This window comes from Lissotriton helveticus, chromosome 6, assembly GCF_964261635.1.
Source record: "Lissotriton helveticus chromosome 6, aLisHel1.1, whole genome shotgun sequence".
Lineage (NCBI taxonomy): Eukaryota > Metazoa > Chordata > Amphibia > Caudata > Salamandridae > Lissotriton > Lissotriton helveticus.
In genome coordinates this window covers 1,793,012,390-1,793,025,924 of record NC_136067.1, presented here as the reverse complement: position 1 = coordinate 1,793,025,924, position 13,535 = coordinate 1,793,012,390, and the positions used below count along the sequence as shown (strand labels likewise).

Here is a 13,535-nt window from a genome sequence, read left to right as displayed (position 1 = left end):
AAGTTCAGTGGACAGTAAGCTGTCAGAAGGCATTTGAGACCTGAAGAAGGCCATGTGCTCTGCACCTATTCTGAAGAGTCCTGATTACTCCAAAGAGTTAATTGTCCAAACAGATGATTCTGAGTTGGGGGTGGGAGCTGTACTTTCACAACTGAATGTAGATGGTCAAGACCAGCCCATTGCTTTTATTATCGGAAGGCTGACCCCTAGAGAGAAACGTTGGTCAGCTATTGAGAGGGAGGCCTCTGCTGTGGTTGGGGCCCTGAAGAAGCTGAGGCCATACTTGTTTGGCACTCACTTCAAAATTCAGACAGACCATAAGCCCCTCTTGTGGCTAAATCAGATGAAGGGTGAAAATCCCAAACTGCTCAGGTGGTCCGTTTCCCTACAGGGGATGGACTTTACAGTGGAACATAGACCTGGGACTGACCATGGCAATGCAGATGGCCTCTCCAGATATTTCCACTTAGAACATGAAGACTCAACTGGTCAAGGTTAGTTTAATGTCCCTGCGTTTGGGGGGGGGGGGTTGTGTAGGAGAGTAGGGTCTGCTTTCCTATGGTCACCCCACTTTTTGCTTTTTGCTTTACTGGTTCTCGACTTTAATGTGGCTGTGGGCCTGCTAACCAGACCCATAGCCCAGCTGTTCTCTCTCTAAATTCATACCATGTACTTTAGGTACATAACCAATTGGGAAATGGGTCACCTTTGTGAGCCCCTGTGTAGTGTACCATAGGCACCCAGGGCATAGGTGCATCCAAGGCCTACCAGGGGCTGCAGCATATCTTATGCCACCCCTGGCTGGCCATCCAAATTGACACAACTGGCGGATCACTCAGCTGGGGCAAGGTCGTGTAATCACCCCTTGCCTAGGTATAGTATTCCTATACCTACCATTATATATAGACACATATATACCTATAAGTCACTCCTATGGCAGGTCGTAACAATCCTGAAGGCAGAGTGCTTGGTTTTATGTGAGATGAGGCTCTAGCATGAGCTGAGCCTGTCTGCAGCTTTCAGAACCATCTCCTTATAGCTGTTCTATGATATAGCCTTACCATATACTCTTAAGTGCATTATAACCCTCGCAGTTATTGCTAACTTTGGTTTGGCTTTATCAAAACATGTCGTGTAAGGTGTCATACGCTTTGGAATACTACCCCCTCGCCAGTTCTGGCGACCCGGTTAGCATTCCACCCTTCTAGAGGGAGAAGACATGTTGTTCCTGTTAATCCTGGTTAAAGTTTAACTTGTCTACAGTCCTGTTGCTGCTGGCCAGTGAGGCTGCCAGCTAAGGCCACACCATCAACTGAACCATCATCAGGGTTCTGAGTCAGCAGGTCTGGGAGAGGGTCACTCCCTTCCTCCTGGCCCTCATCTGTAGCCATGAGCAAGCCCAGGTCTGCCCTCTCAACATATGCCTTGAGCCTGTTGACATGAAGCACCCTGTGGGGGCTTCTGGGAGTCCCAAGATCAACCAAGTAGGTTACCTCTCCCTTTTGCTCAACAATTGTGTGGGGTCCAGACCATTTGTCTTGGGAGTGCTGCTGGGGCCACTGGCTCCAACACCCACACTTTCTGTCCTGGCTGGTACACAGTCAGCAAATCCTTTTGGGCATGCCAAGCTTTTTGAAGTTCTTGGCTAGCCTCTGGGTTTTTAGAAGCCTTCTTCATGTATTCGGCCATCCTGGAGCGGTGATCAAGTACATAGTCCACTATGTCTTGTTTAGGCTTTTTGAGAGTTAACTCCCATGCTTCCTTCACCAGACATAGGGGTCCCCTTACAGGATGCCCAAACCAAAGTTCAAAAGGGCTGTAGCCAACCCCTTTTTGTGGGACCCCTCTGTAAGCAAACAGAAGGCAGGGCAGAAGGATATCCCATCTGCGCCTAAGCTTTTCAGGTAAACCCTTAATCATGCCCTTCAAGGTATTGTTAAATCTTTCAACAAGGCGATTGCACTGTGGATGATATGGGTAGTGAATTTGTAATTTACACCACACTCCTTCTACATTGCAGTCAGGTACCCAGACATAAAGTTTGCACCTCTATCTGAGACAATCTCCTTCGGAAAGCCCACTCTTGAGAAAACTCCCAGGAGAGCTCTTGCCACCACAGGTGCTGTGGTGGTCCTCAGGGGAATAACTTCTGGATACCTGGTGGCATGATCCACTACCACCAGTAGAAATCTGTGCCCAGAGGCTGTTTGGGGATCCATTGGTCCAACAATGTCAATCCCTACTCTTTCAAAGGGAACCCCCACCACAGGTAGTGGTATAAGGGAGGCCTTTGTTGTGCCACCTGATTTGCCACTGGCTTGGCAGGTCACACAGGAGCGACAAAACTCCTTGGTATCTTCTGACATATGGGGCCAGTGAAAGTGAGCGACAAGCCTGCCCCAAGTCTTGTTCTGGCCTAGATGTCCTGCTAGGGGAATATCATGGGCTAAGGTAAGAAGGAAACCCCTAAATACCAGAGGTATGACCAACCTCCTGGAAGCACCACACTTGGGGTCTCTAGCCTCTGAATAAAGGAGTCCTTCATCCCAGTATACTTTATGGGTTCCTGTAGCATTCCCAGCAGCCTCAGCAGCAGCTTTCTGTCTGAGGGGTCCTAGAGAGGGGCAGTCTAACTGTGCTTGCCTCAAGTCTGCCCTTGAAGGTCCCCCTGTCCCAAGACACTCAACCTGTTCAGGCTCAAGTTCTTCTTTGACAGTTCCTTCAGTGGTCTCACTATCAGCTTCCTGAGAAGGCTGATCTTCACTTTGAGGCAAGGAGGAAGGCAATGCCTTAACCCTACTGCTCTTTCTCTTGGATGGCACTTGGTCCATAGTTTCAGTATCCAAGGCCTGTTCAGTTTGGCACTTTTTGGCCTGTGACCTGGTCACAGCAAAGACATGAGCTGATATGCCTAACATCTCTGCATGGGTCCTATACTCCACTTCTGATCATACTGAGGATTCAAGATCATTGCCCAACAGACACTCTCCAGGGAGATCTGCACTTACCACAACTCTTTTGAGGCCAGTTACCCCTCCCCAGGAGAAGTTAACAACTGCCACACTATGTGTAGTAGTGACATTGCTTGCATTGGTCACCAGGTAATTATCACCCAGTACAATCTGTCCAGGGTCCACAAAATTAGGTGTCAGCATGGTGACACTGGCACATGTGTCCCTGTAGGCCTGAGCCACTTTATCATTAATCAAAGGTGTTTGCCTGTACTTGCCCAGGGTACTGAGACTCACAGTACAGGACATTGCCATGTCCACATCACAGACAAGAACAGCCTGAGTTGGTATCCTGACTAGGCCAGAATCCATCTCAGTACCCAGGGTTAACCATACTATAGCCTTGGGTTGGGAACCACCACTGTTAACTGAACTAGGGGGTGCAGGTGTATAGTCCTTAACTTTACTTACCAGTAACCAGCCTTCCAAAGCCTTAGTGGCACAATCAACAAAATCAGTCCAGTCCTGAGTCTGTGTCTTCTGGGTATCCCTGAACAACAACCTGTATTGCTCAGTGCTTAAGCCAAACCCATCAATCAGAGCACTCTTCAGGACAGTGTAATTGTTAGCATCATCATCACTAACTGTGAGGAGCTTGTCTCTTCCTTTTTTTGAAAAGGAGAGCCACAAGATTGCTGCCCACTGACTTTGGGGTACCTGCTGTACTTTGCAGGCCCTCTCCAAAGCAGTTATCCATTTGTGGATGCCATCCCCAACTTTGTAGGGGGGCACAATCTTACTCAGGTTTCTACTATCATAGGACCTGTCTTTATCCTTAGGGATATTGCTGCCACCAGTGGGTTCTAACCCACTCAATTGTTGCTCTCTGGCAAGTGCAAGTTTCTCCTTGGCGAGGGCAGTTTCCTCTCTCTGGATCCTCGGATTGACTTCCTTCATCCTTGCCGGATGTTCTCTCCTCTGAGGAGAAGTCATTCCCCTCTGAGTAGAGCCATTAGAGTGCCTAGAAGCATTAGAGTGGAGAGAGTCCCTGGAGTGGGACCTTCTCCTCCTATACCTCTGGTTAAGTCCACTTAGAGGCCTGTATGGAGCTAGCCCATCTTCAGCCCCATGTAGGCTTAGGTTAGCCTGGCTAAGTCTTCTAACTTGGACCTGGCTGCCTACCTCTTCCTCAGAATCTTCCTCCTCCACCGCTTCCTCATCATCTATGACAGTAGGGTCTGGGGCATCTTCTGTTGAGGGTAGTACCTCATCTCCACTGACTGACAGACCGTTGCTAGAGGCCTTGAGAGCATCATATTCCTCCATGAGCTCAATCAGGTGTCTGAGGGTCGGGTTGGAACCCTGTTTTAACCTTCTAGATGTGCACAAGTGCCTTAAATCTTGGAAAGTTAGGGTATCATATCTGGAAGGTATCCTTGGAGTATCTACGTCCACTGGGAGAGATCCACTTGGTTCTGCTCTCAGAGACATGATCTAGTGAGGTGTGGTGTGTGCACCTACCTACACTAAGTGTTTCCTACTAGAACCTCTCTAGGAGTTGTAGTCAGGGTGTGCTAAGCCCTTTGCTCTACAACAACTAAGTTCAGTAGAACTTAAAGTATTATAAGACTTGTTATATGTACCTATAGGTACCTAATGTGATCTTTCAAATGATATCTTAAGATTACAATTGGTAAAACAACAGCAAGCTCTTATCCCAACTGCTGCACACCAATGTGAGAAGTTGGCCTGATATGGGATGTCCACTATTCTAGTGGGCACCCTTTATCAGTACAAACAACCCTTATGGTTGTGGTTGTAAAGTCAACCTTATAGACCAGCTATCCTAGTGGTAGCATGGACAAAGCAGTCTTAGGCTAAAACTTCAGAGAGCATGTGAAGCCAGCTGTTTTACCATATGTAACCCCTTGAATACCAAACGAAAGGACACCACACAGGTTATATATAAAATATATATGTATATATTATAAAAACAACCCCTCTGAACTCTTTATTCGGTCAGAGGCTAAAGCACATAACAATTTACTCAATTATCATACAATAAGTTGCACAAAATACAGTCGAGCCCTAGGGGCGCTGAAGACCATATACTAAAATAGTGGTATAAGAACCACGTCACGAACAAGGAATAGGCCTAGGGAATCGCTGGGGCTACACTGAGCTAACAATAGTTAGGGAGCAGGAGGCCCACGAGAAGCGTGTGCAGTGTCTACACACACACGCGAGTTACCATAGGGATACAATGGGAACGTACAAGTTAGAAACTAGTTGATTTAGGACACTTCCGGATGAACTAGGAGAAAGCCACTGAAAACAGGGACACTTGGATAGTCAATACCCACAGAAGCACTGGAGTACTCGTGTTACCTCACCCACAGGAGCCGGGTGCATAGGTGTCAAGATGTGTCGGGTTTCGTCGCTGAATCCTATGGAGACCTGTAAAAAGATGCTGCAGGCGACCAGGAGAGAAGTGTCCGGTTGGATCCAAGGGTGGATCGAGGATGAAGAGTACCTGAAAGCAGAGGGGACAGAGTCTGGGTCACTAGCCAGTGACCAGGAAGGAACCAGGAAGGAACCTGGCGATGTCGGATGCGATCAGGTGAAGATGCAAAGCTTGTCTCTGCAGCCACGTGGACCAAGAGGGGTCAACGAGGAACAGGAGCTGGAGGCGGACTGTCCTACGAATGCTCCCGCTGTCGGCGGTGTCGGCTTCCGGATTGGAGTCAACAGGCCTTGGCAAATGCAACCCACACAGGAATCAAAGATGGGCTTCTGTTCAGACCAGCAAGGTCTGGGGGGCTTCTCCTTTTTAGGGAAGCAGGGGTCAACCTGGAGCAACCAGGCAGGCGGTTCAAATTCAAGGGTTTGTCGTCACAGAGGCCACTAGCCAACGGGCAAGCGACCGGACAGACGCGTCGAGCACAAAAGTACTAGCAGGCCCCACGCAGCACTCGGTGAGTGTGGGGGGCTGTGCGTCGGTGCAAAAGGTGTCCGGCTGGGGCTTCTCAATCCCCAATGCACAACTTTGAGGGTGTCTCAGAAGCTGCACAAGTAGCAAGGAGCAGGTTTTTCAAGATGTCCGGTCCCACGTCTCTCGTCGCCTCCACAGGTCTCAGCTTTGCTGTGGCTATGGATCGGGCTCAAGGAAGTCTGGAAGTCCAGTGCTTGTCAGGCTCTGTGCTCGGGCTCCGGCAGGAGCGTCGACAAAGCAAACGCTGATCGCTGGATGGTGCCTGTTTGCACAGGGTGGTCACTCCTTGACCACAAGGGAGATTATTCAGTCGTCTTCTGTAAAGTAGATCATCGAAGGTCCAGAGTTTCGTTTCAAGTTTCAGTTCAGGATTAATCTAAAGTCTCTAGACTCAGCTCCTACCTTTATACTAATCAAAGGGGGTGGATTACCTGATAGGTCCCTCCTATGGGTGGGACCAGGGAAGGGGTTGGTTACACCCCTTTCCCTTTGTCCAGTTTCGCGCCAGAGCTGGGGCTGGAGTGCCCCAGCAACTGGTTTCAACCAGACTATGCATGGAGCACCTTGTGTGCCCCAGGCAGTGTCTCATTTCATTCAGCCCTCCCTGCCCCAATACACTAAGGCCTGTCTGGGGTGGTGCTAGCACCTCCCAAGGCAGGAAATCTATTGTCCAAGCCTCCTTCGCTGGAAGGACTCCCAGCAGCAGGAGGTCAGACTTGTGTCTGTGACAGCAGCATCCATTTTGTGATGCTGAGGCTCTGGTTAACTTTAACCGGGATTAACAGGAACAACATGTCTTCTCCCTCTAGAAGGGTGGAATTCTACCCCCGTCGCCAGAACTGGCGAGGGGGTAGTATTCCAAAGCGTATGACACCTTACACGACATGTTTTGATAAAGCCAAACCAAAGTTAGCAATGACCGCCAGGATTATAATGCACTTAAGAGTATATGGTAAGGCTATATCATAGAACAGCTATAAGGAGATGGTTCTGAAAGCTGCAGACAGGCTCAGCTCATGCTAGAGCCTCATCTCACATAAAACCAAGCACTCTGCCTTCAGGATTGTCAAGGACTGCCATTGGAGTCAGTTATAGGTATATATGTGTCTATATATAATGGTAGGTATAGGAATACTATACCGAAGCAAGGGGTGATTACACAACCTTGCCCCAGCTGAGTGATCAGCCAGTTGTGTCAATTTGGTGGCATAAGATATGCTGCAGCCCCTGGTAAGCCTTGGATGCACCTATGCCCTGGGTACCTATGGTACACTACACAGGGGCTCACAAAGGTGACCCATTTCCCAATTGGTTATGTACCTAAAGTACATGGTATGAATTTAGAGAGAGAACAGCAGGGCTGTGGGTCTGGTTAGCAGGTCCACAGCCACATTAAAGTTGAGAACCAGTAAAGCAAAAAGTGGGGTGACCATAGGAAAGCAGACCGTACTCTCCTACAAAGCACACTCCCTATGTGTGCATGACTGCTTCGCTTGCCCTCTCGGGCCGGCCAAACCATCATGTGCAGTTTGAATCTTCCGCACCAAGCTGTATTACACAGCCTGGTGGGGAACATGTCCAGCCTCCAAGACCCCATCTGAGCGCCAAACCACGGCGCTCAGACCAATCACAACGCTGCTGTAAGGCAGTGTTGTGATTGACCAGATGATTCTGGGAGTTGCTTCGCCAGAAGAGGACGGAGCAGAAGCGGTGGCACTGATGAAAGTTAATTTTTTTTGTATCCCATCTCCCTCCTCCTCCTCTCGCCGTACCACCCACGCTCAGTAGCAGCCGCTATCTTTCAAAAGAAAGTCAAACCATTTATTTCCGAAAGCGAGTTCAGAACTGCTGTTCAAGCCCTTGCACTCTTGAAGATGGCAATGCCTTACTCATTGGTCTCCCAGGTTCCCTGCTGGCATTTCCTTAAGGAGCATCCAACATGCCGCAGCATGTTTCATTCAGGCCTGAGGAAATATTATCACATCACCCCCACCCTGACGGAACTCCATTTGCTCCCCTTGCCAAACTGCACCAATAGCCATCACACCAGTACCCAGGCTTATTTGCAGACATGCTCACCACCTATGGTGGTTCTCGGCACACCCTCATCCAGGACACCATCAGATTGCAGACTATAAAGTGTAAAAAAGAAATGACAAGCGAGCTGGCCTTTTCCATCTATGCATTTTGAACATCCCCATACCCATCATGACTGTCCCAAGACTGCTCCAATTTAGGAAGGAGTTGAAGACTTACCTCTATACAGAACACCACATCACAATACATTAAACATCCTTAACTAAGCTTCCTCTCTTATTACTTGCCAACTTTAAGCTTGGCTTTGACCATGTACAGTGCTCTACAGCCTTTTGGAGAGGATCACGCTATAGAAATACCATACACATACATACTTTGAACAATATTATTTAAATGCTTTGTTAAAAATAGGAAGCGTTATATCAGTAGTTTCATAATGAACATACATTTGCACTGTATGCCATTACATAAATCCTAGGACCTACCTTCTGGAGCACAAAATATATCCGCTATTGTTTCCAAGATAGTCAAGGCAGAAAATCTGGTTGAATGGGAGGAGCCAGGAAATAGAGCTTCAAACAGGCTGTTACTCAGGGATAACATGAACTCCTGGAAAAAAAATAAAAGAAAACAATGTATGGATCGTAATGAATTACAAACAGTAGAGTTACCATCACATAAATAGAAAATGTAAATACGTATAGGTGATTACATTATACAGGATGTTCTTTTATTCCAAATGTTATGCAGCTTATCAAAAATAACAAATCACAATACAAAATAGATGGTAGAATTATTAAATTGTGATGTGGAATAGCGAGTGAAGCCAAAGCCTATTAAAACACGTCTCTTGACAATAATTTGCTGATTGCAAATAGGATAGACAAGGAAAAAACCAAAGTAGGTTCAAAGCTTGCGAGCAAACAAGAATAATTATTCAATGTGAATAGAAATAGATGAGATAAAATATTTTAGGAGGTGTAACTTTCAGTGGAAGAACGAACAACATTATATTCATGGCAATCCAGCCTTCAAGTGCATTTCACAACATGAAATTCTATTTAAAAGCAACTGGGGCAAGACAATCGATTATTAGAATTTGCAAAAGGTAAGTATTATTTAAAAAAGTATTTCCTTATAGGTTTCTTTGGCATACTGTCTTCTTCAGTGTGTGCAGCACAGCTGTTTCATGCTGAAAGAACAAATTCCACTTTCGCTTGTAGACCCTTTATTACACTAGCAGGTGCTGAGGGATAAGGTCCCCTGTGTATTACTGAAGAAATCTGCTCTTGACAACAGCACTGTTTCACTCATCATCTCAAATGTATTTTATCTGGGATCCCTGGTACAATTGTCCAGAGGAATTAATCATCTAGGCCTCCAAATGGGTCTCTTTCAATTTCAGATGAACTGATCATAGAGAAGTGGATGGAGAGGGAATGCTGTGTTATCACTAGTGATATTAAAGTGGCCTTTCCACAATGCCTATGATGCCTTCTGAGAAGGTTACGCATTGCAGATATTGGTCATTCTAACTGAGCCCACACAAGTTGTGAAATATAAGCATTTCACAACAAATTTGCCTTCAGCAGAGTTTTTCTATGCAGGATGGCACTGTGGAGGAAACAACAACTGTTTTCAGGGAGATTTACTCATGTAGTGACATTTTGTCCACGTTGATTAGCACTATGCCTGACACAAATTGTTGCAAAAGTCACAATGTTCACAAGTAAGTGGCAAAGCGGAAAACTATGTAATCAATGCTGCAAAGTTTCTATAGACGTTTAGGAAGTTTTGCACAAAAAAAAACTTTGCAACTTCTCCTCCTAGTAACAGCGACCATAAACACTAATGGGATAAAGTTGAACTATAGACAAGTCACATCGAGCTTGTACAAAACATGGATCAACTTGTGCACCAGTAGTTACGTTCACGTAAGGTTTGTTTATCATTGGTTTTCTAGACAATATGCCGCCTGGTATAGGGATTGACCGATTTTTAAGGGTAACTAAATGTTCCCCCTTTTTGTGACAGCTTGTTTTTCTCACCTCATAACGCTTCAAGGCCACAGAGGGATCCCACGCAGTTGCATCTGGTTCACTGACAGACGCCAACTTGTTTTTACTTTGCTCCAGTTTATACAGCACTTGTGAACTTTCTTGAATCCTACAAAATAGCTAAAAAATGCAGCATGGTCAGCGACTGGCGGCCGCCCCCCCCCCCCCCCCCCAATCCGGCACCCAACACCCAGAAACATGAACATGAGGCTTCTTTATCTTTGGAAGGCGGGGGCTAGTCCCCCCGCCGTATTTATTAAGATATGAAATTAAAAAAGGTTTTAATTGCATGGTCAACAATTTATACAAAAATCAGCAGGACATTAGATACAATATCATCAACAAGTTTGAGAGGCTAACTTTAACAAAACTCTAATACATGTTGTCTCCTAACCGAATCTAACATCCTCAACTTGATTTCTGTACATTTCTGGCCATATGGCAAGGTCACTAACCGGTGTCAGGTCCTACAAGCTGCGCCTCACCTAGAGCCGTGCGCATGCGCAGTCGTGCCCCGGGAATTGCCCGGTCTACGCCGTGAACTCCATTTACCCACTAAAGGAGGGCCCTTACTCTGCGCCATCCGGTGACGTCATGAGTATACGCGCGCGGGGTGGCTACCAGCCTAAGGAAAGCGTGACTACTCCTACCCGCGCTCCTTTGAAGCATCAATTACCTTGCCCCTGGAGTTCTAGGAGTGGCCCGAAGGCCCCTCCCCCTGGGCGGGAACCTCCATAGGATGATGCCCGCCCCCTCAGACCTTAAATATGTGCTCACCGGTCATGACCTTACCGCATGCCCCATACCTAATAAATACGACGACCTATGGGAAAAAATTCTAAAGGACAGCTACACTGACTAATAAATAACAGCATCAACGTAAAGCTACAAAGGGAAAAAAGGCCTAAACACAGATGGCATCAAAGCATTTTACACACCGTTCGCTACAAAGGGAAAAGGGGCCTAAACACAATTGGTATCAGAACACCTTACACACAGTTCGCTACAAAGGGAAAAATTCCTAAAGCAAATTACATCATCAAAATATACAGTCCAGATAAAGTTCAATTACGCATGAGAGACATGTTAACAATACGCCAGCAAAATTACGCTCAAACTAGACTTTTGTTCCAGGGATGGTGGGTGGGAAAACAAAGAAGCCCCGAGCGCGGGGCACACCGTCCTGTGGGGGAGCGTCCAGGGACAAGGGGGTCTCCCGGGCGCTCCCCGCCTCTTTATTCCCAAGGGGCCAGGCGGAGTAGCGACGCCCCTCCGCCCCGCCCCTCCAGTAGCCCGCCCCCCCTAACCCGGACATCCTCCACTGGTATCCGGGTCAGGGGGGCCGCCAGCCAATCGGTGGTGGGTCGCGCCCAAGGGCCCGCCCCCACCACCGAGAGGCAAACAAGGGGAAGGAGGGGAAGCGGTCGCCGCGCCGCCATGCGTGCGGGGGGGCCGAGGGCCCCCCCTTTTCACATGGTCAGCGACTGGCTGCCGCCCCCCCCCAATCCGGCACCCAACACCCAGAAACATGAACATGAGGCTTCTTTATCTTTGGAAGGCGGGGGCTAGTCCCCCGGCCGTATTTATTAAGATATGAAATTAAAAAAGGTTTTAATTGCATGGTCAACAATTTATACAAAAATCAGCAGGACATTAGATACAATATCATCAACAAGTTTGAGAGGCTAACTTTAACAAAACTCTAATACATGTTGTTTCCTAACCGAATCTAACATCCTCAACTTGATTTCTGTACATTTCTGGCCATATGGCAAGGTCACTAACCGGTGTCAAGTCCTACAAGCTGCGCCTCACCTAGAGCCGTGCGCATGCGCAGTCGTGCCCCGGGAATTGCCCGGTCTACGCCGTGAACTCCATTTACCCACTAAAGGAGGGCACTTACTCTGCGCCATCCGGTGACGTCATGAGTATACGCGCGCGGGGTGGCTACCAGCCTAAGGAAAGCGTGACTACTCCTACCCGCGCTCCTTTGAAGCATCAATTACCTTGCCCCTGGAGTTCTAGGAGTGGCCCGAAGGCCCCTCCCCCTGGGCGGGAACCTCCATAGGATGACGCCCGCCCCCTCAGACCTTAAATATGTGCTCACCGGTCATGACCTTACCGCCACAGGCCAGCATTGTTAACCGACGATCTGGCCTCCCCCTGCCTTGACCTACCCTAGAAAGTACTCACTTTAGCAAAACCCTCCAACCAGGCCCTGACATTATCAGACCACAGGACCTTTCCTTCCTCCGTCAAATGGACTCCCCTCACCAGGTAGAATTATGCACCGGGATAAGTTGAGACCCTACTACTGTGCCACCCGGGCAAGTCCTGAAGACCCACCCGCAGTGGAGATGAACTCCTCAATGAGTATTCGCCTCCCAAGTTTGGCCAAGTCATTTCCCCCCTAGGTGAAGTATCACCACTGACGGGGGGTCGGGCTGCTGAGCTAAGAGTCCCTGAAAAAAGTTCCTGAACTGACCAAGGCACAGACCCCCAAACCAGATCTTCCCTGTCCCGCGTCCAGCCTGTGGCTTGTGCTGGGACGTTGTAGCTCCTCCACTTCTGGTGATGAGTTCCTCCCCTGCATCACAGGTTTGAGAAACTGCAAGAACCAGGAAAAGACCAAGAAAACCTGGGTGACAATTCCCACTTCCACCTTAGGGAATGGGTAGCACTTACACCTGCCCGCACTACTTGGGCCCTTGGGTGTCCTCTTTCTCGCCGTATGCTTCCCTTTTGACGTCCACCCGCTGCTGATGTTGCGGTGTGGAGCACCCCTCAGATATCCGCCATGGACCCAGCCGTGACTGACGTAAGCATCCCTTGGGCTGTCCACCTGTTGCAGCTGTTGTGATGTGGAGCACTCCAGGTATCCACCATGGACCCGGTCATACATAAATGGAAAAGATAAACACAAACCATTAGTGTTTCTGGCGATAACTGCTGTCCACGTGCCAGTCTTACATTACCATCACTTGCTAAGTTTTAGATAAAATTAGCGCCAGATGACTACTCATTAACACTTCGACAGTAAATGTCAAGCATAGCCTCAGTTTGTGTCCCATGTTTTGTGATTGAATTAGTGTTACGGAGAGTGCCCTGTAGAATGACCTTTATTAGGAATAATATCCCGTGTGCAGTACAGTGACCCAGTGGCAGTGCCACAATATCCCGTGTGCAGTACAGTGACCCAGTGGCAGTGCCACGGCACATTTATGGCTACTACAAAATTCTGCTGTAGACCAGGACATCACCTCCTATTCCTAGTTTTCCACCCACGTCTTTAGGCCATAGGGTCTAGGTATGAAAAGGCCAGTCTGTTTGCCAGTGCAGCATCTAGGTCGTTAAGCATAGGACCAACACCGCCCTAACCATGCTAGGCTGTAAAAAATTGGCTTCCTATTTCCACATTCATTGTTACTACAAGAAAGTTGTGCTGCAGGCGAGGACATCGCCTCTTAATCCTTGTTTTCTACCCACGTCTTTATGCAT

The 13,535-nt window shown here is 48.0% G+C and overlaps 1 protein-coding gene across 1 annotated transcript in view; it reads right to left on the bottom strand.

Moving 5' to 3' along the window:
• Window positions 1-13,535, bottom strand: part of THADA (THADA armadillo repeat containing) — a 1,377,633-nt gene that overhangs the window by 1,201,699 nt on the left and 162,399 nt on the right. Inside the window, exons 15-16 of the mRNA XM_078649688.1 lie at window positions 10,029-10,157; window positions 8,466-8,589 (exon numbers count right to left, since the gene is read on the bottom strand). Of these exons, the coding sequence (XP_078505814.1) occupies window positions 8,466-8,589; window positions 10,029-10,157 (253 nt within the window). The remainder of the gene's footprint in view (window positions 1-8,465; window positions 8,590-10,028; window positions 10,158-13,535) is intronic.